Consider the following 27,704-nt stretch of genomic DNA (forward strand, 5'->3'; position numbering starts at 1 on the left):
ATGAGTTACGTCTCCTTACTATGGATCTTTTTCTTGCATAATGACCTGGAGTATTAGATATACATCTCTCATCACATGTCCCATATATCTCAGTTTTCTTCTTATCTGTTAGTTCTCGTTCCTTATGCGTAAGTCTCATTACCTCCACGTTGGCTATTCTATCTACTCATGAGATATTTAGCACTCTTCGGTACAAATCGAATGTCTCTAGTCTCCTCACGCCAATGACTAACTTTTAACGAACTAAATTCTAAACCAAAACACAAAATAATGCACAAAGACGTTGTGAAACACAAGTGAAGTCGAATTCGAAATTTCAAAATGACAGGTACACAAAATACTGACCTGAATAATAACCGTCACTTGACTCTTTGACACTTCTAAAAAATGGCCAAAATGGACGAAGTTTTTGTCAAATGTTCGTAATACGTGTATTTGATTGGCTACAAAAAACGGGCATTCTAAATATCAACGAATCAAAGGTAGGTTAGGGATAGACATCCTATGTATATAACCATTGTAACGCTGCATTATTTTTGTGTTTAATCACGGAGCTACCGCTTTTTCCGTCTCATCTAACTTAATGCATTAGAGAGAAATCGAAAAACTGTGACGCACTGAAAAATGATCATGAGAACAAGAATACCTGGTGTAGTATGATAGAATTGATTCAAAAAATGACATAACCCAGACATCCAAAGTGAAAGTTATCCTCCAACACCAAATTGTTCTATATGGTCCATATAATGTTCAGAAAAAAGTCACACCTTTTTGAGCGTCGGGTTTGGGGGGGAGAGGGGGGAGAAGTCGGTAAATTCGTAGTGTTTTACGTTTTTCGTCAATATTTCTAAAACTATGAGGTTTAGCATGAACAGCCTTCTATACAAAAATGTTCTACATTAAATTTGAAATAAAAAAGGCCCTATACATAATCCTTCTAAAATGAAGGGTTCCAAAGTTACGGAGGTAGTATAGTATAATTGGTCCAAAAAAGGCCTAACCCAGACATTCAAAGTAAAAGTTTTCCTCTAACACCAAATTGTTCTATATGGTCCACATATTGTTCAGTAAAAAGTTACACCATTTTGAGCGTCCGGTTCGGTTTACCTACATAAAATTTAAAACAAAAATGGTCCTATCCATAATTGTTATAAAATCAACGGTTCCAGAGTTACGGAGGGTAAAATGTGGAGGTTTTCGATACTTTTTATATTTTTTGGGCAATTGATGATGATTTTGGGTGGTGAGGTTGATGTTTCTTCAAGAGCTTATCACTAACATACCATCGGCCACTAAAATAGCAAATCCTGTTAAAGAAAATTTCTTTCAATCAGTAAAAATATTATAAATTGCCAAAAAAAAATATAAAAAGTATCGAAAACCTCCACTTTTCACCCTCCGTAACTCTTGAACCGTTGATTGTATAACAATCATGTATAGGACCTTTTTTGTTTTAAATTTGAGTAGAATATTTTTGTATAGAACATTGTTTACGCTAAAGCATATTTTTAGAAATATTGACGAAAAACATAAAAAAAAAAACTACTAATTTACCGATTTTTCCCCCATCTGCCCCCCAAACCGGACGCTCAAAATGGTGTAACTTTTTACTGAACAATATCTGGACCATATAGAACAATTTGGTGTTGAAGGAAAACTTTTACTTTTAATGTCTGGGTTAGGCCTTTTTTGGACCAATTATACTATACTACCTCCGTAACTTTGGAACCGTTCATTTTAGAAGGATTATGCATAGGTTTTTTGTTTCAAATTTAATGTAGAACAATTTTGTGTAGAGAGTTGTTCATTCTAAACCGCTTAGTTTTAGAAATATTGACGAAAAACTTAAAAAACTACGAATTTGCCGATCTCTCCCCCCTCTCCCCCCAAACCCGACGCTCAAAATGGTGTGACTTTTTCTTAACATTATATGGACCATATAGAACAATTTGGTGTTGAAGGATAACTTTCACTTTGGATGTCTAGGTTTGGATCTAGTTATACCATACTAGTGTACAGATAACTGAGGACGGTAGCGAGGAGGAAATACGGAAACGGATAATGCTTACTAACAAAGCATACTCACTATCACAAGTGTTTGGATCCAAAGACATCCATAGGGAAGTAAAGTATAGAATATAGAAAACCATCATACGACCAATATCAACATATGGCACAGAAACATGGATCATGACAAAACGACAATAAACCTTATTTTTATTGGTATTTTTTAAATATCTACAAAATGGAACATGCTAGGTATGTACTAGTGATGTAACGAATGTCATTTTTTGAACATTCGCGAATACGAATGCGAATGCGAATATCTGCTACCGACATTCGCGAATATTCCGTTTTTTTTAATTAGTTTCTATTTTTGTCATGTTTTCTAAATTTATAATGAGAAATTAGTTGATATATGTAGTGAAAATCAATCTGAATTTTACGCGTTATTACATAATAAAAAATAATAAAGTAAAGTGAAGGCTGATAATGTGATTATACGAGGTTAAGTTACCTTTTCTTAATAAAAAAATTATTTTTTTTCTGATATTCATATTCACAAAACATTCGCACAAATTTTGCGAATGCCAATACGAATGCGAATATGCAAAAATATGCGAATATTCGCGAATGCGAATACGAATATTCGTTACATCACTAGTATGTACTACTAATTTTCACAACAAATCAGATACTTTTTGACTGTTAACTATTTGACATTTATCAAATTGTTAATTTCTGATAGCCTACTTTAGGCTTGTTTATAAAACTAAACAGAAAATGAGGATATATTGATGAAAAACATGGCTAGGCGAGTTGTTAAAGTACCTAACTTATCTATTATCCAATAGAAGCGAATAAATCAAAAAACAAAATGTTAAGAAAATCTAAGGCTATAGTTGGGTTTTGAGAAAAAACACAGTTTGATTGGTACACCCGGTTACAATAACAATTTACCTCTTTAGGAACAATATCATTACAGCGATATTGTTAAAGAATGACGCATATTAAAATAATCACTTAAATCGGAGAAAAGGTTTAGGAAGACATAAAAAATGACCCATTTTTAACGTGGTACGTTAATTTCTTAGAGAATATAACAAAATAGAAAAGAGTAATTTCCTTTGCATATTGTTTATCGTGAAATATTTTAATTGTACTAATATGCAGACCATTTGAATATTAGGATTGACTGACAACGGGTAATGGGTAACTACATGTTTGAAAGGGTACCTTTGAAAGGGCTACAGTTAAACGGACGATATATCTTTTAGGCGAGCTGCAGTAACCCCTAACATCCCTTATACCCCTTATACCGACCACGAAAATCAACTTTCAGGTGAATTAGCCATTTTGGCCATTCTTTATATTTTCGAGGTAGCTGAATCCGAATATGAAGTTTATTTTTTTCTAGAATTGGTGGAACATGTTCAAAAATCAAATTTTATGCAAAAATGCAAAAAATCAATTTAAATGAACTTTCAACTTTATCTCGGTGTATCTTTGGTTGCTGTAAATATTTCCATTTGAAAAAATTTTACTGTATCATCTTTCAAGTATTTGGATAACAACGAGATGTGGCCGAAATGTTTGAACAAATCATAAGAAGAGTTGTTAATTTTTTAACATTTTGTCGTCAGTGTTGTTCGAAGCTATTTCCTTGTGGCATTTTTGAAATTAACTAGTTTTGATGGAAAATAAGCCACAATTTTACTAAAAAAATGATTTTATTAACGTTTCGACGCCCAAATCGGGTGTCGTTGCCAAAATACAAAAAATATTAATATTTTAGTAAAATTTTGGCTTATTTCCCATCAAAACTAGTTAATTTTGTCGTCAGATTTCGTTGGTTTCATGTTTAATTAAAAAAGTTGAGTAACTTTTTAGCTTATAATTTTAACCAGCACAGCATTCAAACGTTAGTCACAAAGAAGTTTTCTGGAAAATTTCAAGTCAAAATATGCAATTTTAAAAAAGTTATGTAACTTAAAGATCGGCATCGGCCGCGCGCATGACGTACAGCACACTCGGTAACGCGGCAACTCGAAACTCAATGCTCTATACATACGAATATGGATTATGCTATTTTTAACTTTTTTCTTTTGATATTTTAAAAAAATATACACATCAGAAATAACGGTGTATGAATGAATATATAGTACTATAAATATTATTAAATTAAATTATATGTACCAAAAAAGTATACATATAAAAATTTTATTTTTCAACTTCTACATCGTTTGTTACTTCTACATCTTGTGTTAAGTTTGTTATGGCACGAATTATTACAATTACAGATATCACAACATTCTAACTTAGGAGTGTAGGCGCAAATATTTTACGGCAATCCCTACTTTTTCTGTCTTAACACGGCAAATTACGTGTAGTAAAATTCTCACTGGTATGGACATGTAAACATTACTTGACAATGTCATCATTAACTTTAAAGATATGGCTTTTGAATGTTCTTGGATAACTGTTGCTTGTATAATTGCTTAAATTATTAATTTGGTTAATATGATAATTTTTTCACTAACTATGTATTCAGTGATTGTAATAATTTATATACTGTACAACAAAAACCAATACTCAATCGAGAAAAGAGGAAAAGAGATAAAGTGATTTTTTAATAATACAGTAGAGTCTCGATTATCCGCCATAAACGGGCCGACGGAAAGGCGGATAAGCAAAAATGGCGGATAATAGGGAGCGTTAAATGAAACACAAGTTTAGGCCTTGATGATTTCCAGTCTCCGATAGAAGTGGCACAAGAAGAAGAAGAGAATCAGTTTAATTTTGACTGACATTGGACATTGTAGATAGGATGATTTAGGATGAACGAAAAAAACTAGTGATTTTCATCTGCCTTGCCGATGTATCTCGTTTTGTTGCTGCCAATACTCGCCATCTTGTAGCATCATAATATCGACAGCTTTGGCTTCTTGTTGCTCGGCGTATCTCATCTTAAAAAATTTTTACTCATTCTTCAATATTTCCAAAGTTATATAAATTTGAAAAAAATTTTTTGCTTAAATGGTGCGGCGGATAAAACGGAATGGCGGATAAGCGAAGGGCGGATAACCGAGACTCTACTGTATATTGTTGCTATGGAACACTTACAATTTTGAACATCTTTAACAACAAAATACTTGCATCACAGAATATATCCAGGTGTATTCTCTGCTTGGATCATCCATAAATAATAACAATAAATAACTTTTTATTAAGTTCACGTCTTAAATCAATTATTTATCAAATACACTATCAATATTATTTAATCAACAACTCAAAATATTTCCGATGCCATGTCAAATATTTAAAATTGTCACTGTCTTGTCACCATATTATATTCGACAGTGCGTTGTATGACAAAGATAGCGAATGATCGATTGGCAAAAATATCACCACGGACATGGTCTCCATTTTTTTCGAATCCTGAAAAAACTAATAAATATTTTTTAAAAATTTAAACGCAGAATGAAAGACTAAATCATTATCAAGGGCCGAAAGTCCCTTAGAATAAATAAAAAGTTTCTTTTGGATGAGATATTTGAAATTAAAAATCACACTACATTTTCTCTTAGAAGTTTTATCACAGTACATTATAAAAGTTTTCCGGGACTTTCGGAACTCGATAAGAACGTAATCTTTCATTCTGCGTTTAAATTTTTCCAAAATACTTATTAGTTTTCTCAGGATTCGAACAAAATGAATCTCATTTAAATAGCATTGGAGCCGAAACTTTGTACCGATCCCCTTAAATTCTACGCAGGGGCAGATATCATGTTCACACACATTTTTTCCCCTGCAAGAACAAAAATATTTCTGCTGCAGTTCCATTGCATCCATCCTAGTAGTCAGACGAGATAATTTCATCATTGGTAAACCATCCACATTCATTTAAATCTTTACTATAACTACATTAGCCCAGGGCGCATCTGTTTTGAGATGGACGTTGAGAGGTGACTCGAATTTTTTTGCAGAAATTGCTTGAAAATAACTCAAATAATAATATTTGAGTTATCCTCCCACTCAAAAAGGTCCGGAACATTGTTTAAATAATCAAAATGTCAAAATATGAAGGAAAAATTCGATTTTTTTCTTCGTGTTTTGATTATAACTTTAAAAGTATTAATTTCCGAGAAAAGTTGTACTGACATAAAAGTTGCGTAATTAAATTTCCTACAATTAACATAGAATTGGTTAAATATTTTAAAAATAGTCACCCTTGTTGGAAAATAGCAATAATTGCGAAAAAAAACATAAAAAACAAGTATTCGCGTTTTACGTTTTTCAACCATTTATGCTACACTTAGGACCTTCATATTTTACCCAGAAAAACTTTATGATATAGTAAAACAATACTGTAAATTTCATTAAGATCGGGTCAATAGATTTTGCAAAATAAATTTTGAAATCCAGCTTTCGCAAAAAAAAATATTTTTTTCAAAATGTTGCAGGAGTGAAAATAAAGCAGATAACAAGTTGAATTTTTTTTTGCATATAAAAGACCTTTCATTTGCAATTTGCAAAATTAAAATCGATTAAATACCACGGCGTCAGGAACGTTTTTAAATAAACATTAATCTTTGGTGCTACGCGCAGGACAGCGGTGTTCGATTCACACAAGTTGATTTCCACTAAAATTTCTTCCAATCTTTATCTAATATATTATTTTCTTACTCTATATTTTGTTGTATTTTAATATTTTAATTCCACAAAAATCAAACTAATTTTATTATTGTTTGTGAAATATTGTTTAAACAATTGCATAATATGTTTAAAAATAATAAACTTTTATTCTCTAAGTTAAAATATATGAACAAAGAAAGTTTTTGCTAAAAAAAGTGTTATTTCAAAGGACAGAGTTTGTGTTTTTATTTTGCAATAAACAAATTTATTTATTTATATCGAAATATACTAAAAATTAAAATGTATCAATCATTATCAAAGGTCATTGGAACGCCCAAACAGAGCAAACTATCCGCTGTCCTGTGCGTAGCACCAATAATTAATGTTTATTTAAAAAATTCCTGAAACCGTGGTAGTTAACCGATTTTAATTTTGAAAATTGAAAATGAAAGTTACAGTATTCTTCTATATGAAAAAAAAATTCAACCAGCTGTCTGCTTTATTTTCAATCCTGTAATATTTTGAAAAAAAAAATTTTTGCGAAAGCTGGATTGCAAAATTTATTTTGCAAAATATATTGACCGGATCTTAATGAAATTCACATTATTATTTTACTATATTATAATGTTTTTCTGTGTAAAATATGAAGGTCCTAAATGTAGCATAAATGGTTGAAAAACGTAAAATGCGAATACTTGTTTTTTATGGTTTTTTTTTTCGAAATTACATATTGCTATTTTGCAACAAGGGTGACTATTTTTAAAAGTTTTAACCAATTCTATATTGTAGGAAATTTAATTACGCAACTTTTATGTCAGTAAAACTTTTCTCGGAAATGAATACTTTTCCGGACCTCTTTAAATGGGAGGATAACTCAAATATTATTATTTGAGTTATTTTCAAGCAATTTCTGCAAAAAAATTTAGTCACCTGTCAACGTCCAAATGTACTAATATTTTTACAGATGCGGCCTGGTCTATATGTACTTATAACTATATTGGAAAGTGTAGTTTGATTCCATTCTTTAATTTGTCAAAGAGCTCTTAAAGTGTGTTTTTTTAAACAGGTTTTGAAGGAGGCAGTAGTTTATCTATACATACATTCTTAGAATGTTCTATTTTATATCTTAAAGAGTTGATATCTGTTTGTATAACACATTTTTAATGCCGTAAAAACAGTATTCTTTCCTATATAAAATAACGATGAAACTGTATCACAGCCAGTGAGAGCGTGAGCTGCTAAAAATGACGAAGTTAAATTTTTTCTTAAGTTGGAACTTACCGCGCTGAACAGATGGGACATGAATTATAAATTGTAAATTTTCCTCATCTTCCTTAGTCTCAGCATCCGTTATGGCTTGCAAATTGTAGAATCCTCGGAGGTGTTACCAGAGAAGGTTCCCATTGTTTTCAATCTGGTAGGATGTAGAGTAACATTTTTTGATGTTGTTTTATGTGCTATTAGATTGAAAACTTAGTCTTTTGCTAGCAGTTGCCCCTAGGGCATCCCTGTCATTTCGTTCGTTGCAATCCGTGACTGCACGCCGGGGTTTGTCCTAGTTGGGTCAGAGAGAGCAACATATCGTGGGCTTACTGCAAAAATCCGTTAAGTCCATGTTTGGTCATTTTTCGGGTTTGTTCATAGAGAGTATTAGAAAGAGAGAAATTATCGGCTGGTAAAACCAGTTTGCTGAAAGTACTTATCTAAACGTTAATACTAAAAAATGTGACCAAAATATACTAACTACCTTACAACACAATCTTATACAAGCAAAATACTGTAAGTTGCTTTAAATGGATCTTACTTTTATTATTTTTATAAACAAAAAACAGTTCTTCTACAAAAATCCTTTATGTTTATTTAAATGGTTTACATTGTAAAATAAGAGCTACCTAGAATGCAAAAGCTACTACAAAAATCAGGTAAGGGCACATAGCCGATAATGCAGAAATATATTTAACAAAATGATGCAATGCAATACAGGTAAAAACCGTTAAGACATTTAAAGCGATTTCTGCTGTTCATCACAATGTTTTTCGGGGAATAGCTTTTGCAGCAAAAATCAGATATGTACACCTAACTTGCTTTGGCAGACTATTTTGTGTTAAATATTCATTGTAACGAATAAACCTCATGTGTTACTTTGCTAAGTTTTATAGTTTTTTAGTCTATAAAATGATGACAAGTGGCAAAAGTAGGTGTGAAAAATTAGTGTTAATGGCATTAGAAGATGAGAACCACAATTTGAGTATGTATTAATAGTGAATTCTAATATTATTTTTAATTTTCCTAAGAGTCAGGTTATGTTTGGTGAAAATTACGTATGTATTTATATTTTAAAAGATCTATTAAACAGAATACATAATGTTTTCTTGCTGATATTTGCAACTAATTATTATTATCAATGAATACCTACCAATTTATTAGGCAATCACTTTAGCTAGAAGCTAAGTAAAAGCTTAGATACTGTTTTATTAGCATACTTTTGGAACTCATAGGATGTTAAATTTATAATTCTGTTGTTTCAGATAATTTCCCTTGTTTTGGTTCTACTTCAACAACAAAAGATGATCCAAACATTATTGCTGGTCCAATTTGTTCGATTTCCTCAGTGCTCACTAAAGATATCACGACGATTCCTGAAGTACAAGATTTTGACTCAGATTGTTCAATTCAAGATCCACATAACGAACCTTCATCAGACAGTGAGAGTACTGATAAAGAAAATGTCTCAAGAACTGATGCAGGTATGGAAGAAAATTTAATAAATGAACAATTAGCAGATACAGAACTTAAGCAAAAAAGAGGTCGAATGAATAAAGCTGAACCTTCAAAATGGAAAAGAAATTTAAAGAAAAAACAGAAAATTGAATCCAAGGCACCAAAGGTATCTAGCTGCCAAAAATTACGGTTCCAGTGCAATACATTTTTCACAAAAAAATAGAAAATCACTTAGTCACAACTTTTAGCATAGTGAATATATTATGAACTTTTGCCATTTATGAGCTACGTGAACCAAATTATACCTTTTGCTATTGATGGACAGAGTTACAAGGAAAAAGACGCAGTTCAGAAATAGATAGTTGCTAACTTAACTATATCAACTAAATTACGCCTGAAATAAAGCAGCTGTTTGTATTCTGATACCTGTGGCGGACAAAACCACAACCAAAATGTTGCAGTACTATTTTTATAGTTGGTCCAAACTTCAAACCTAGAAATCATAGAGCAAAAGTTCCTCGAAAGTGGCCACACCTTTATGGAGGTGGACAGCATGCACAGTGCTATAAAGAAAGCAAAGAAATACGTTCCAGTTTATAACATTCAGGATTGGTTTAATGTTTTTAGAATCGCAAGATCAAGACGTGTCCGAAACAAAAAAAGTACAGGCTATAATGTTCGTCAGATGAATTTTTCAGATTTCAAAGAACTTACAGATTTTTCAACAAAGTTAATAAAAAACAGGAACAAAAAATACAGAATGAAGCACAGTAAATTGGCTAAAAATCAAGTGTCTAAAATATGAAAAAACAAACCAGGGATAATTCAGTATAGGTATGACCATACTTCAGAGTTCAAAGTAATTCAAGTATTTGGTAAAACTCCTCCGACTCGTTTGAAGAAATAACCCTTCAAAATTTATACTCAAAAATAATTATAATAACAGCGAAGAAAAAAATAGCCTGCTGCCACTGTGTCGTAAAGGAGACATCCCTGAAAAATTTCACAGTGGGTACAAATCTTTGCCAACATCAAAAACAGCTGTAGACGAAGTTATTCCTCACCTAACAGTGATGAAGATATTGAAGACTGGAGGAATTTGTTAATACATGCTATAAAATGTTTGTTGTGTTAGTTTAAGATTATACTGTTAAATACATTTTTGCTATTTTTATTCTGCCAAAATCATCTAAGCCTTATATTTTTTTGTTTTTTAGCATCCCCTATAAACAATAATATTATTGTGAGCAAAATATGTATTGCCGAAATATATCAACTCTCAAACTTAAATTTTTTTCAAATAATAATTATAAAAAATTAATAATAGTTTAGTTTTAATAAGACAGTAAACATTAAAAGTTAATTTTCTCGGAACAAACAATTACGGACTTAACGGATTTTTGCAGTAAGCCCACGATATGTGCCTCCTGATGAGATACTAATAAGTTTCGAAACCGGTAAAGGTGCTTGCTGCACTCTCCGATTGAACTGGAATAATGACGCGGCTGTAGTTTCGTGTTGCAACGAAATTGAAAATGGTTATTCATTTTTGAAATTAATATACGTGAAACAGTGTATTTACATTTTATTTAAATATTAAACTAATTTTAATACTTACTACTTTCCAAAATTTTTTATTAAAACAATAAGAATAAAACACACACAAACACATTGAAAAATGCAACAAAGAAATGATTTCTGAACAATAATTGTTAGCAAAAATTTTAACTAAATACGTATTTTCTGAAAAAAAAAAATATATAATAAATATACTTACAATCATAAAATGTCGCCTTACCCCACTACGTGGTAAAAAGGTTTTTTGAAAATATATATACAATCATAAAATATATAAAAAAAAATAAAAAAATAAAAATTTGCATTGGGGATCTAACCCGCCTATAGTTGGGTGATTTGATTTGTAATCGAAGCACCTTACCGTTTAACCACTTACACATACCCGTCATGTGGGAAGATAGGCCAACTGAACGTTTTACTGTTTGACAGTTCTGAATTTAATCAAATTAGTTTTATTTTTGTGGAATTAAAATATTAAAATACAACAAAACATAGAGTAAGAAAACAATATATTAGATGAAGATTGTACGCCAGTCAATGGGAGCAAGAATAGGATATTACCTCCGAACTCTATCCTACTGCATGGATTTTAATGAAATTTTGGGAATAGCTTCTACTTATCGCCTAATTCAAAGTCTACCTATAGCGATGTGTGCTTTTATCTTGGGGGTGGTTCCCAAGTAAATTAACATTCGAACTAAGAGAGATATCTTGCAAACAAAATTGATAACTAATGTATTTTAAGAAAAAATGAGAAGTAATTTTAACCCCCATCCACCAGAATGTAAATGCATAATTTTTCGTCTACAATACCTTTTATTATAGTGTTATTTCTATGTTCAAAAAGTTGGACGAGTTTAAAATGAATGGTTTTTGAAAAAAATAAGATCAAATTATAGAGCGCATTTTTAAATTTTCTTAAAAATCTTCCTTTTTTTCCATGTAACCTGAAAATGATAACAGATACAGTAAAAAAACTCTACATTTTTGTATTATACCTTTTTTTTTCGTATCTCTTATCATTTTCGAGTTACATGGAGAAAAAGGAAGATTTTTAAGGAAATCCTTCATTTTAAACCAGTCCAACTTTTTTAACATAGAAATAAAACTATAATAAAAAGTATTTTAGAAGGAAATGATGTATTTAAATTCTGATGGACGAGGAGTTAAATAATCTTCTCATTTTTTCTTAAAATACATTAGTCATAAATTTTTTTGCAACATATCTCGCTTAGTTTGAATGTAATCGACATTTAATACTGCTCATTTTAAAGGCCTTTTCAAGCACTACCAAAGTTATTAGTACCATTATACACCTAAAATCAACCGTTTCTCTGTTATTTCAAGTTGAATACACCGATTTGAGCATGCACCAAAAAACAAACTCTTCTCACCTACCATACCCCTTTTTGTTTTATAACTAGAAGATTTACGAAGGAATGAATCTCTTTGTTTTTTTATAAGCTACAAAAATATTTTATATAGTCTTTTTGTTAGATGCATGGTTTTTAAGTTATTCGCAAAAATCCGTCCGAAAGGGTATCATTTTTCAATGAAAATGGCCAACGTTCAACCACGAATAACTCAAAAAGTATTGAGTTTTCAAAAAATAATTATGGAACAGTTTTTGCTTAGAATTAAATTCTCTAGCCTCTTCCGTGGCTATTTTATCCAAAAAAAATTTCACCCCCGATAAGGGGTGACAACCATCTCCAAGATAAAAGCGCACATCGGCATAGGGTAGACTTTGTTTCTTGAGATATTCCCTACGTACTGTGAAAATATCAAGTAAATCGATGTAGTAGGATGGAATTCGGAGCCAAATACCCTCATTGACTGCCATATTGGTAGAAATTTTGTTGGTAATCAAATTATGTAAATCAAAGCATTACGTATCAGGTAGGTACATTATATATTTTCCAAATACCTAGGTAAGTAAGTGCCTATGTAATTTTTTATTACAGTACTGAAACATTTACAATTACGTACCTGTTGCTTTTAAAAACTATTTAAAAAGTCACTACAATTATAAACTTGCTTTTTCTCTGTCCTCACAACAATAAAAACTAATATACACAACATTTGTTTACCCATAACCGACATATTGTAATTACCCAATCAGAGCACGTATAACATTTCAGCTGCGCCCAGGACCAATACTTTTGAAGAATTTGTGCACATATACATTTACTCCCAACGCGCCTAAAGAAGTATCAATAACCTTCATAGTCGGATTCAGCGACCTCGAAAATTTAAAGAATGATCAAAATTTGCCATTCACCTCTCATGGTCGCTTTTTGATTTATAAGCCTCAAATTAGGGGTGTGCCGCTCGCCTATTTGGAGCTACCTTTCCACTACTTAATATTTCGATTAATATATGTATAAATGCATGTACTCACCTTATGTGATGGTTGAAAAATAAGTCCGTCTGGCTCGTGAGACAACGTTCTAGCGAATTTTTCTCCTAGCAAATTACCAGCTTGGCTGATGTCCCAAAAGTCTTTTTTTCGAACACTGAATGGTTCTTTGTTCTTGATGATAATACCTTTTTCCATTGCCATATACCGAGGTTTTATTATATCATTTTCGATGCATTGTAGTCTCTCTGGGTAGAAACGTAATTGGCCAACTTCATTATTTTCGAATACAATTACATCATACACTAGATACCTTGGGATACTTTGACCGTTAACTTTGTCTATGACCATTTCCTAAGACATAAAATGGGTGCATTAAATTTAATAACCCAAGGTACAAAAGCATGAAGACAATGAATAACAAGGGAGAAAGAATTAAAAAAAAGAGAAAGAAGAAAAAGAAAGAAGATGAAAAACTATTTCCCAAGGCTTGAAATAAGACAGTTAAATAAGTTCAGGGAAACATTGATCATCATATCACAAACATACCCTGTTTGTGATATTGACCCCAAACAACAGTTGTTTTCTTACAATTTACTATTTTATTTGGGAAATAAGCCACAATTTAAGTTTGAAATTAAATTTATTTGACTTCCTCTCCGAAAATCGTTATCAAAATACAAAACATTAATGAATTAAACACATTTTGTTTTTGTTACTTGGTGAAAAAAAAAATCTTCTAACAATATAGGTAGTTTCTTTCTTTCATCTTTCTTTTATAATATAAAAGTTTCTAGCTTCAAAAGTAAACCAGCTACGCTCAGAATAAGGTTGCTCCTTTTTTTTGTTAACAAAAATCTTGAAAATCTCCCCCTAATTAGCATCTCAAATGAAATTAATCGTTATCCCTTCACAAATTATTTTACTTGGGTCTACCCCAAAATCCCGACAGCCAAAATCCCGACACGCCAGAATCCCGACAGGCCAAAATACCGACACTCCAGAATCCCGACAGGTTTGATAAGTTCCTTTTAACATATAATTACATTTATTTCTGGTTTTTTATTTATGGCCATCTGTTTTTATATTTTGTTGCTAAACAAAAGTATTTACCATTTAATATGAACTAATTTTGAAACATGGATGGGTACATGAATTAAATTATTTTTTTTTTGCCAATATACGGTCCAATAATAACAATGTATGTATAATCAAATCCTCAATTCAAGTTTACTTTCATATAATAGATATTATCATGTCACTTACAACCTTCCACTTCAGTAGGTATAGCTTTTATATTATACAGTGAAGTCTATAATATTTTTTTTAATACATAATAATTAATTAGTACCCGTACTTATTAGTAAGTAATTAATTTTTCAATTTCAATACTCGTTTCATCCGTTCAAAGTGATTATTTTTGAAAAAAAATTGGTTTTAAAGTAAAATTTTTTCATTTAAAAAAATCCTTTTTTAATGAAAATAACGTAAAAATTATTAGTGATACCATAGATTATTAGTGATAACGTAAATCTCAAAGAGTAAAATGAAAGGTTTGAAAGAAAAATGTAGGTTTTGCTTTTCTGAATATTTTGGACTTTTTGTTTTTCTGTAAGACAAAATTTGGTTACGATACGGCTGCTTAAAAGCATACACTCGTGATTAGTGACGCGTTCAAGCCCTTTCAACTTCAGACCTTTCAAACATAAGCACTTTGAACCAATGAAACTTCATATCATATAAAAAATACACAATTAAAGTAACTTGTGAAGCGGTAACGATTAATTTCATTTGGGATGCTAATTAGGGATGTGATTTTCACGATTTTTTACCAAAAAAAAAGTGACCAGCTTAATCTTGAGATTAACTTGCTTACTTTTGATAGTAGAAACTTTTTAAAAAACAAAAATAAAGGTTTTTTTAAACATTTTAAAAAAGTTGTGATGAGTTTTTCCCGAAAAGTGCTTAATTTTTTTATTTTTTCACGTTGAAATATTCGATTTAGAATTTAACCTAATTTAATTTAATAAGGACCTTCTTTTCATTAGCTGTAACTCTGCTTGTACTGGGTCTACAGACTACATAATATACCTATGCCCCAGTGTTTTGTTAGCTATATTTTCTCTAAGAATAATTTTTTCGATAAAATACTTACTTTTTTAATTGCGAAAAACAGCCTAGAAACGTGTTTTTTTTTGTTAAAAAATCAGTATATTCACAATCAGCAAATAACTTGAAAAGTATTGACTTAGTGAAAAACTCTGTATAGAACAAAGGCTGCTCAGAATTAGTCACTGTATCCACTTCCGGACTTATTTTTAACGCATGTTTTTTCACCCCCGAGAAGGAGTGGTACTTACCCCCACGGCAAAAGCACAAATTGGCACAATATCACTTTTTTTGCTTTGACATGTTAGCTATGTGTATGCCTAATTTCATGCTAATCCAAGCGGTTCTTTAAAATCCGGAGGTTTTGAAATATTTTACCGTGACGTGAGTGAATGGACTAGTATTAAATATGAAAATATATAAAGATATTTACCCCGTCTAATAAGGTATTGTTCAGATGGCGAAAGAGATCAGTTCTATATACAAATCGTATGCCTTCCACTTTAAAAACTTCATTATCTCTGTCAAAAAAGTAAACTTCGTCTTCTCCGTTAATAAGCATCATATACCTCATGCCGTCTGCTTTCCAGGAAACTCTAAAATGACAGGAGAAAAATTTCATTTAAAAATTTTATATAAAAAATATTCAGTAGTAATTACACGAGAGCTCTAAAATTATCGATATGTATCCAGAGTGACACTTTGACAGTTTTAATTTCACTTGACCCGAAGGGGAGTAAAATTATTTTAAAGTGTCAAGAGGGAAAAACAAATCGATAATTTTTATGAGGTCGAGAGTACTTCGATAAGATTATTTCATGAATAAAACTGTCTTTTTATATAATTTTAACTAATATTTTATTGATATCTTCGCCTAAATATTTGCTAAACCTGTTTCTTGTTGTTCTCTGTGACAAGTTGTAAAACATTAATTGTCATTGATGTCACTGAATGTATTTTTGCGTAGCAACGAAGGGCCTCTGACGTAATACTTGACGACGGGAAATTATCGAAAAAAATTATCGGGTATAATATCACAAGAGAGTGAGAATAAATTGAAAATAATGCGACAGTTTTTCGAAAATTTGTTGTCTGGCAATAGACACGAGAGCCCGCAGGGCTCGAGTGGCTATTGCCCAATGACAACAAATTTGAGTAAAAATGAAGCATTATTTTCTTATTTATTCTTACTGTCGTGTGATATTCGTAAGATTATTTTTTAATACGTATATTATGAATATTTTCTTAAATGTGACAATTGTCAAAACTAGGAAACTGGTTGCCATTAAACAGAAACAATCTACTTAAAAAAATTCTATCGGTAATTTTCTATAGTAGATAATTCTCAGTATAATTTTAATCTGATTGGACAGAATTAAACACGTGATCAAATATCTTACTATACGATTGGAAGTTAAAATCATCAAAAAATAATCGCTGTAATTTTTATTTCTGTAGTTTTCTAATATGTAGTCAGAATCTCTATGGATGAAATAATCAAAATAAGAAAATATGGTTAGAATTAAAACTAGTTTTTACTTGTCTGACTGGATGAAAAGATGATTCAAGATGCTGGAAGGTAGCGGAAATAACTATGATAGCAAAACCTGGTAAACCATCAAACGAGGTAACATCATGTCGGCCAATATCATTGCTGTCAGTGATTTCAAAATTGTTTGAAAAACTCTTATTAAAAAGACTAAAACCTATAATAGAACAAAAATGTATTATCCCTCTACATCAATTTAGGTTTAGAAATAATCACGCAAGAATAGAACAGGTCTACAAAATCAATGATCAAATAGAAAAAGCACTAGAGGAAAAAAATATGTTCGGCAGTTTTTCTGGATGTTGTCCAGGCTTTTGATAAAGTCTGGCATGATGGGCTAGAATACAAACGGAATTTTACCTAAAGAACATGGCCAATTACTAAAATCGTATAGTATTAGTGAAATATTGTTTAGAATAAAATATGAAGACTGTTACTCTGAATTGAGAACAATTGTGGTGGAGTACCCCAAGGTAGTGTTTTAGGTCCATTACTTAATCTGCTGTAAACCTACGATATACCAGTATTAAACACAACCACAACTGCTACGTTTGCTGATGACACAAATATATTAGCAGTTGATGATGATGAAATTGAAGCAAAAGTAAAATTGCAAGAGACACTCAATAAGGTTAATGCATGGACCAAGAAATGGCGTATTAAACTCAATGAGATTAAATAAATACCTTTGGATTTCACAAAAAAAACACCAATAGTACTAAATGACACTACTATTTTTTATACCATATGCCAATAAAGCAAAATATTTGGGTATGAACCTTAGATGTCAGGCTGGAATGGAAAGAACACATCAAAAAGAAAAATTAGAATTGAACATCAAATACAGAAAATTGTACTGGCTCCTCGGAAAAAATTCAGAACTGTCAGTACATAATAAGCTCATGATATACAGTGCATTCGTAAAGTGTGGAAACGGTATGGTATATTATCTCGTGACTTAATTATTTTCAGAGTTAAAGCTCTAACAGGTCGATATTTATTTTTAAATTATGATTCTTTTGACGTATATCCCATAATAGTGACGTCATCGATTTGGGCGTGATGACGTCATTGATGATTTTTTAAATGGGAATAGGGGTCGTGTGGTAGCTCATTTGAAAGGCGTTTCAATTCTCTATTCAGTAATATAAACATTAACATCATTATTTATAAAGGGTGGCCAAAAAATAATTTTTGAATTAAAATAATTGACGCAAAAAGAAGAATGTATGTAATTTATCTAACTCAAAATACATTTTACTGATGCCACATAGTATAAAAAAAATGTTTATTTCATAAATAAACATTGCTTTTCGCTTAAATTAAATGTTCAAACTGCCAAGAGGGAGGTGTGTGGCTGTTTGACATTTAATTTAAGCGAAAAGCAATGTTTATTTATGAAATAAACATTTTTTGTTTAAGTTATACTTCTTTAGGCGCGTTGGAAGTAAATTTATATGCGGGCGAATTCATCAAAAGTATTGGTCCTGAGCGCAGCTGAAACATTAAACGTGCTATGATTGGGTAATTACAATGAACTGTCAATAATTGTTCAATATGTCGGTTATGAGTAAGCAAATGTTGTGTATATTAGTTTTTATTGTTGTGAGGGCACAGAAAAAAGCAAGATCAAAATTTAACTGACTTTTTAACTAGTGACTTTTTAAATAGTCTTTAAAAGCAACAGGTACGTAACTCTGCCTGGGGTAGGGTGAGGAACGGGTGAACTGAGTAGCTCGGAAATCACCTTACTGCAGCCGGTCCCACCCTCGGAAAAAGAAGCTAGTTATGAAAACTGCAACTTTGCCTCGGAACCGGACGGCTAAACACAAAAAACGACCAATGCAATGTAAAAAGTCACTACGAATATCGGAACTTGGAACGTCCAGAGTTGGTACAGACCTGGAGCTGCCACAAATGCTGTGGAACAACTGAAAAACATAGGAATGGATATAACAGCAGTCCAAGAAATAAGATGGCCAGACGATGGAAATATAAAAATTAGTAAATCCACCATCTTCTTCAGCGGTAACAAAAACGGAAGACATGAATTTGGAACGGGCTTTGTGATAGGGGCTTTGGGAGACGGCCTGGTACAGAATATACTAAATTTCAAACCTATAAACGAAAGGATATGCTATATCAGAATGAAGGGAGAACGATACAACATTTCGATCATCTCAGCTCATGCGCCAACGGAAGAGAAGGATGAAGATATTAAGGATGACTTCTACGATGTCCTAGAAAGAGTGATAGATACGATGCCCAAACAAGATATGCGCATACTCTGCGGAGATTTTAATGCTAAAATAGCCAAAGAGCCTAGCCTACACCCCACAATCGGTAAACACAGCCTTCACAATATATCCAACGACAAGACTTATGGCTTAAGACTCACAGAAACCGCAGCAGGTAATAATATGTTAATAAAGTCAACTATGTTTCCGCATAAAGACATTCATAAGCAAACCTGGATCTCAAACGACCATATTACGTGAAACCAAATTGACCACATCATTGTAGATGCCCGACATGGGAACAATATCATAGACGTAAGAAGCCTCAGAGGAATAGACAGAGACACAGATCATTACTTAATCCGAGCAAAAGTCAAATCCAGAATATCTAGCCACAAATACAACAAAACAACAATGAACCCACAATGGAACATGGACGAAATGCAGAACACAGAGAATCATCAAAAATATATAGAACAACTTGAACAAACCTTGAACTCTGAAACAGTTTACAATGATATAGAAGAGCTGTGGGAAACGACTGCCGAAATAATGACCAAGACAGCTGACAAGATCTTTGACAGGAGTAGGCAGAAGAGGGCACAAACATGGTCTGAAGATGAATGTCGGAAACAGCTGGAAAAAAGACAAACAGTAAGGAAGACATGTATACAACTAAAAACAGACAAAAGTAAAAAGGAATACGACGACTGCCGAAAAGAAACAAGAAAAATGATACGCACAAAGAAAAGAAACTATGAACAACAAAAATATGAAGCTATGGAGAGAGACCGACCCAAACCAGGCTCCAGAGAATTCTATAAAGCAATATCCACTGAGAAAAGAGGACATAGAACCAATTCTATCCATACACTGAGAGATAATCAAGGCCATATGATAATCGACGATAAAGAACTAATAGAAGAATGGAAAGGGTATTTCAGGGACCTTCTAAACCTCATACAGGAAGAACAGCACAAAAAAGAGATCTATATAACAGCAGATATGCCCGTCGAAAATCCCCCTTTTGAAGAAACCCGAAAGGCCTTCAATAAGCTGAAAAATCACAAAGCGCCGGGTACGGACGAGATACCAGCGGAATTTCTGAAATATGGTGGAGAAACACTACATCGCCAAATCCACCAATGAAAGGATACCAGCAGGATGGAAGGAAAACATCATAGTGCCCATCCACAAAAAAGGGGACAAAACAAAATGCGCGAATTACAGAGGAATTTCACTCTTAAACACGGCATATAAAATCCTTTCAAACATCATTCTTAGTAGACTAACCCCTTATGCTGAAAATGTCCTAGGAGAATATCAAGCCGGTTTTAGGGCAAACAGATCCACAATAGATCAACTATTCACGCTGAGACAGCTTCTAGAAAAGGGATGGGAATATAACAGACCCATACAATCTCTTCATAGACTTTCGACAGGCATATGACAGCGTAGAAAGAAGCCAAGTATGGAATGCCATGGCGGAGTTCTCAATAATAAAAAAACTCATTCGGATGACTTAAGTCTGTATGGAGGGTGGAATATCAAAAGTACGTGTAAATAATAAACTGTCTGACAGCTTCGAAATCAACAGTGGACTCAAACAGGGTGATGCGTTATCTCCACTACTTTTTAACCTTGTATTAGAGAAAGCCATGAGGTCGGCCGAAATAAAAACAGAACTGCTATCGGTTCAAGGTCCCCGGCCGAAATAAAAACAGAACTGCTATCGGTTCAAGGTCCCAAGTTATTACTAGGATACGCAGATGACATTGATCTCGTTGGAGACTCCATCCTATCCACAAAAGCCATTTTCAACAAGGTGGAAGGAGCAACAAGCGAAGTAGGGCTGAGGATTAATGAAGAGAAGACTAAATATATGTGTATAAATAGAACGACACGAAGAGACAGGATAGAGCAAAATGTGACGGTCAACACCTTCAATTTCGAAAGAGTACAACGTTTTAAGTATCTGGGGGCCGTAATCACAGCTGACAACGATGTTACTGAAGAAATAAAAGACAGAATCCAATCAGCAAATCGCTGTCTATTCGCACTGGATAAGCTTATAAAATCAAAAAATCTTAGAAGAAGTTCCAAGATCAAAATCTATAAATCCATCGTCAGACCTATACTAACTTGCGAAACGTGGACCATGACCAAATCAAACGAAGAAAAGCTCATGACGTTTTGAACGAAAAATACTGAGAAAAATTTTCGGACCTCACCACGACATTAATACAAACCAGTATAGGATCAGAACCAACTTCGAATTAAAAGAACTCTACAATAACACCGATATTGTCCAAGATATTAAATCACAGCGACTAAGATGGGCAGGCCACGTGCGCAGACTTCATAACGAGAGACTTGTAAGACTAGTATGGGAGGAGATTCCTACAGGCAAAAGACCACTCGGACGTCCCAGAATGCGATGGAGACATAACATCCAAGCAGAGCTCCGAAAAATGAACATCCCATTTGACCCTAGGTTGATGGAAGACCGAACAAATTGGAAGAAAGTTGTACAGTCAGCCAGGACCCACCCAGGGTTGTAACGCTACGTGATGATGATGAGGTACGTATTCTAAATGTTTCAGTAAACAAGAAAAAATTACTTAGTTACCTACCTACCTATTTGGAAAATGTAAAATAAACCTACCTAGTATGTAATGCTTTGATTTACATAATTTGATTACCAACAAAATTTCTACCAATATTCATGTAATATTGTTTTCTTACTCTCTGTTTTGTTGTATTGTAATATTTAAATTCCACAAAAATCAAACTAAGTAATTTGGTTAAATTCAGAAATGTCAAAAGTTTAAAACGTTCAGCTAGTCTATATTCCAACACACTAAAGATAATTGAATTTCAAAACTAACCGCGCCCATGGTCCACGGGTTCAATCCCCAATACAAACTTTTATTTTTTTATTTTTTTTTATCCATTTTATGATTGTAAGTATATTATTATATATTTTTTTTCAGAAAATACGTATTTAGCTAAAAATTTTCCAACAATTATTGTTCAGAAATCATTTGTGGCATTTTTCAATGTGTTTGTGTGTGTTTTATTCTTTTATTTTTTTAATTTTTGGTATTGTTTTAATAAAATTTTTTGAAAAGTAGTAAGTATTAAAATTAGCTTAATATTTAAATAAAATATAAATAAACTGTTTAAAGTATGTATATTAATTTCGTTGAAATCATAATAATAGAAGTATAACTTCTTACGTGCGTACAACGTACACACACATTCTTTTTTTATATTATGTGGCATCAGTAAAATGTATTTTGAGTTAAATAAATTACATGCATTCTTCTTTTTGCGTCAATTATTTTAATTAAAAAATTATTTTTTTGGCCACTCGGTATAAATAATGATGTTAATGTTTATATTACTGAATAAAGAATTGAATCGCCTTTCAAATGAGATACCACACAACCCCTATTCCCATTTAAAAAAATCATCGATGACGTCATCACGCCCAAATCGATGACGTCACTATTATGGGATATACGTCAAAAAATCATAATTTAAAAATAAAAATCGACCTGTCAGAGCTTTAACTCTGAAAATAATTAAGTCATGAGATAAGAGACCGTTTCCACACTTTACGAATGCACTGTATAAACAAGTACTGAAGCCGGTATGGACATAAGGCATACAGCTCTGGGGATGTGCCAGTGCGAGTAACATCAAGTAGATTCAAAGTTTTCAGAATAAAGTACTAAGGTACATTGTAAATGCTCCCTAGTACATAAGAAGTAGCGACCTACACAGAGACCTAGAGGTGGAAATGGTGGCAGATGTAATTAAAGTATGTATTAGCAAAGAAGCATGAAAACAGACTTCATAACCATGCAAACCTATTTAACTCCTGAATCAGCATGGAATAGTGAGAAGACTCAAGAGAACTAAACCTTTCGAGTTAGTGTAAAACCTTTTGAGTTAGTATAAATAGTAAATGTCTAAAAATAGAGTCATGTGCGACATGTGCGTGTTAAGTGCTGGGTTTTTGGCCAAATAAAATTGAGGAATACCATTGGGGAGAACTCAATACGCATTAGTTTTAAGATTGTCAATAAAGAAAATTTGCTCGTTAGTCTAATATTTTGTGACTAGTTATAACTAACCAAGGTACCGCATCGGTGTTATTTAAAATAAGAAAAAAGAATGAATATTATACTAAAAATATCACAATGAAAAATTCCTGTAAACTGGCTGTATAATGTATTATCCCTCTGGAGCTCAGTGGAGAACGTTGTTCAGATGGAAACACCAATAGCGATAAAGGAATTTATTTATAGAACCGACACTAGGGTAATTTTACCCCGGGAGAACTTTTGAACACTGATTGGTTACTGGTACACGTTTAGTTGAAGACTGATGAAGACTCTATTTGAAGTTACATCTTGACAGCTTGAAGTGATTCTTGAGAATGATTCTAAATGTGTATTCTTTCTCAGCGGTGGCACTTAGTATTGGTGTCAAGCCACGCGCTGAGTATATTTACAAATATTGAGAACAAAGAAATATATTTGATCATCAAATTAAATAATGCAATTGCCCGAATTATTGTTTACAGTTTACAATTCGTGAACTAAATTAGAGACCCGTACATGTAATTATATCATAACAACTTGGCTCATGTGATATACGGGGTGATAAAAATATACTGTTCAATATCGGATATGAATAATGAATCTTTGATATTGGACACTGGCTGTATACCATAAATCACAAAAAATAAAAACCTTATTTTGCAAAAGGTATATTTAAAATTGCTAAAAAGGGTTATATCACAACAGAAAGTTTTCGGAATCAATATTCCATAATCAGTGTTATCACCTAAAATAAGTATAACCTCACGTTTGCTTTACTTATGGCCGGTTTTACCAACGACAAATAGTAGTTTCTTCTATGATTAAAGTTATTAGACCAATAAACTGACATTTTTCCATTTCACTAACGTCAAATAAGACTTATTTTATTTATTTATTTAACAAAGTTAATCTGGCTGTAAATATTTAGAAGAAAGTAAATTCGCTAGTTTAACTTTAAATTATCAAAATTATATCGAAACAAAATATAAACTTAAACGTCTAATAAATTTTTTCTACAACCACTATTCAAAGTGCACTTTTCTGCACGGTTTTATGTTAGCAAACTTGATATTTTCTCACAGTATAAGATATTTGACATTAGTGTGCAGAAAAGTGACGTTTCTGTGCCGCAAAGTGACGTTTCTGTGCCGCAAAGTTCTTTTCTGCACAGTTGACTACCTCATTCTGAGTAACGTTATATTCTGTTTACATCCGTGGACTACCGCATTCTGAGTAACGTTATATTCTGTTTACATCCGTGGTTAAACTTTAGACAAATATATAACCTATAAGACAATTATTATATTTAACTATAGCATAGAAACTAAATTATGGATGTTACAACTGTTTTATTTTACAATTTTATTCTTATTAAACATTTTATAATTATCAAATAACCAATAAGGATTTAGCAACCTGTGCAAGATACGTCGAATGAAGTAGGTTTTGTGTAAATCCGTGACTGCATAAATATAATGTCAATAATGTGTAATACTTGTTTAAATTTAAATAAATTAAGGCAGTGCATTAATTTTTTAACTGATTTCTGTGCAATTTATTTAGGTATAAGGAATTTGAATTTATTAGTAGGTATTAATTAAATACAGTTTAAAATTTATCACATAGGTACCTATTATAATTAATCGTCGTTTGGAAATTGTGATTTTTATTCTTAGGAAAAACTGTGCTTGTAGAAAAAGTATAGTGTGAAACACGTGCAGAAAGGTAATTTCTCACTCGTTTGAATTGCGGCACTCGCTTGCGCTCGTACCGCAACTTTTCAAACTCGTGAGAAATTAGTACCTTTCTGCACTTGTTGCACAATATACTATTATTCGACGAATAACTATTCATTGATTTATTTGTTGTTGGTGAAACCGGATCTTAAAGAGTTATACTTCTTATTTTAGGTGATAAAACTGATGATGGAATATTGATTCCGAAAACGTTCTGTTGTGATATAACCCTTTTTAGGGATTTTAAATATACCTTTTACAAGATTAGATTTTTATTTTTTGAATAATTCAGTATTAACGATAAAATCATTAGTTTTCGAAATATTTGAAGTTTAAAATTAACCGGCGCAATACATCAATCAAAATATCTGTGCCGTTATATGTTTAACTTCAAATTAATATAAACTAATATAAATAAACTTCAAATATAAACATAAACAGACTAATGACTTTATCGTTACGAGTGAAGAGTATGTTATTTATAATACATAGAGGGTATTGGAGAATCGAAAAATTGCGCTATATTGACAATTCCGCCAGTGGCGTAGAATTTGGGTATGGTCAACCATTAACTGTTCCCTATCGTACGCCTCTGATAATAGCCAGAAACGTTTATTTAACATAATATAGGATGTATAGTACCTACACTTTCTGCCAAGTGTGAAAAGGATACGTCGAATAGTTTTAAAATACTGAGCAAAAAATATTTTTTAAATTTTTAAATAAAACACCCTTTACCTCAGTTAGGAGCCATATTTTATTTAAGTGATTTGGGTTAAATCTTAATATTTTGACGTCTAGTATATTACATATATATATTTTGAGGTCTAAACAACCTGTATAATTCAGATATTGGATTATTTAATTACGAACTAAAAAATATGATTTTTACTGTAACTTTTACGGTTAAAAATATCAACTATATAAATATTTCAATACATATTTAGAAGTTTTTAAGTATGAGATACCTCTCGATATTATTTTTACAGATCCCGATAGCACTAACGTACAGAAACAGAAGAATATAATAAACTTAGGCTCTCTGTAATAATCTTAGAACTTTTTTCCTGTCATTTCATAAATAACAGTAATGATGATTCAGTGATGAGAGCGCTAATAACCGGCAAAATAACGTAAAAGATGGAAAACATATTAAGTTGTGAGATAAAAAGAAATGAAACTAGTGGAGGTGGGATAGAAACGGTGGGATAGCGATAAAAACTTATAAAACATTGTTCTACTTACTGTTTCCCCCTTTAGACGTATCGGACGAGTTTGGCAACTGCCACTGTGACAGTGACAGTTATAGTTGACATACTTCTCTGATACGTCTAAAGGTAGGAAACAATAAATAGCATGTAAATTTATAGGTTTTCATCGCTAAATCTCCCACCTCCACTAGGTTCATTTCTTTTTATCTCACAACTTAACATGTTTTCCATCTTTTGCGTTATTTTGCCGGTTATTAGTGCGGTAATCACTGTATATCTTACCTGTAGGGGTGGGCTTTTAGAAGAGTAATGTTTGTCATATCCATGGAAACTGGCTGACTGCCTGGAAAACCTTTTTTTGTCCACTTACACATCTTTTGCACCATTCTTTGCAATTCGGTTGCTTTTTCCTCTACAAAGTGGGTAACGTTAGGTACTCCCTCCATAAATACGGCTTCCTTGAAGCGACCCTTTTTAGCTTTTGGTGAAGTATCATCATTACTGAAACGCCATAATATATTAATAATAAATAAATGTTGAATGGGTTGCATATGCGAGTCCATTTTGAACGAAGTAAAAGACAGACGTACTCTCAACCATTTATTGTTTTACTTCGACCACCGGTTTCGCTCTCTAAAATTTGCAGAGCATCATCAGGTCAACGGTTACAAGTAAACTAAATACTACAAATAAAAAACCAGAATCAAAACATTGTCTGGCTGATATCAAATACTATAAGATCAAGCCAATATTTAAAAAATATATATTTGCTCCGTGCGTGGCCATGATGGGGATACACGAAACGATGCCAGCGTCACTTTATAAATGTTTGAATAACAAGCTAATTTTGCTAAATTAAGTTAAAATAAAAATAGTTCAAACACTTATACAAAAACAATAATAAAGCAATTTTATAAATGTATGGTTAGATTGCTCTGGTTATCACCGTAGACCGCCTAGATGGCGCTATTTTTTGCTTCCTCAAATGTAATGGGAAATGTCAAGAGTTGTATGTATTACAGTCCATGGTATTTGGTGTTTACCACCAAGGTTTTAGCGTACAGCGACATGATATAGAAATGATCCTTGGGCTGTTCCCTACCTTCTGTGAAAATTTCAAGTAAATCCATGCTGGATGAAAACATTGCGAGCCAAAATGCTTCATTTTCTGGCCTAATTCGGTTTCAAAGAAGGACTGGGAACAAGAAAAGCTTTGTTCTCAATGCTAATATTACTAATATTTACCTCACAAGAAATGAGTTTTCTAGGCGTAGGATCATCGCTAATGACTCTAGTCGTAGATACTCAGCAAAACGGCTCCATAGCAAATAGTGCACTATACTTTTTTTCAGAGGCTTCTTTCAGTGCTTCACAGTTTTTCGATTTCTTTCTAATGCATTAACTTGGAAGTGACAGAAAAAAAGGTACGTCCATAATTAAACTCATTTAATAACAC

The 27,704-nt window shown here is 32.3% G+C and overlaps 1 protein-coding gene across 1 annotated transcript in view; it reads right to left on the reverse strand.

The window, feature by feature from the left end:
- Positions 1-27,704, reverse strand: part of LOC126890811 (mRNA-capping enzyme) — a 144,624-nt gene that overhangs the window by 59,148 nt on the left and 57,772 nt on the right. Inside the window, exons 4-6 of the mRNA XM_050660001.1 lie at positions 26,531-26,749; positions 15,837-15,999; positions 13,337-13,648 (exon numbers count right to left, since the gene is read on the reverse strand). Of these exons, the coding sequence (XP_050515958.1) occupies positions 13,337-13,648; positions 15,837-15,999; positions 26,531-26,749 (694 nt within the window). The remainder of the gene's footprint in view (positions 1-13,336; positions 13,649-15,836; positions 16,000-26,530; positions 26,750-27,704) is intronic.

Source organism: Diabrotica virgifera, chromosome 8 (assembly GCF_917563875.1).
Source record: "Diabrotica virgifera virgifera chromosome 8, PGI_DIABVI_V3a".
In the NCBI taxonomy this organism is placed as follows: Eukaryota; Metazoa; Arthropoda; class Insecta; order Coleoptera; family Chrysomelidae; genus Diabrotica; species Diabrotica virgifera.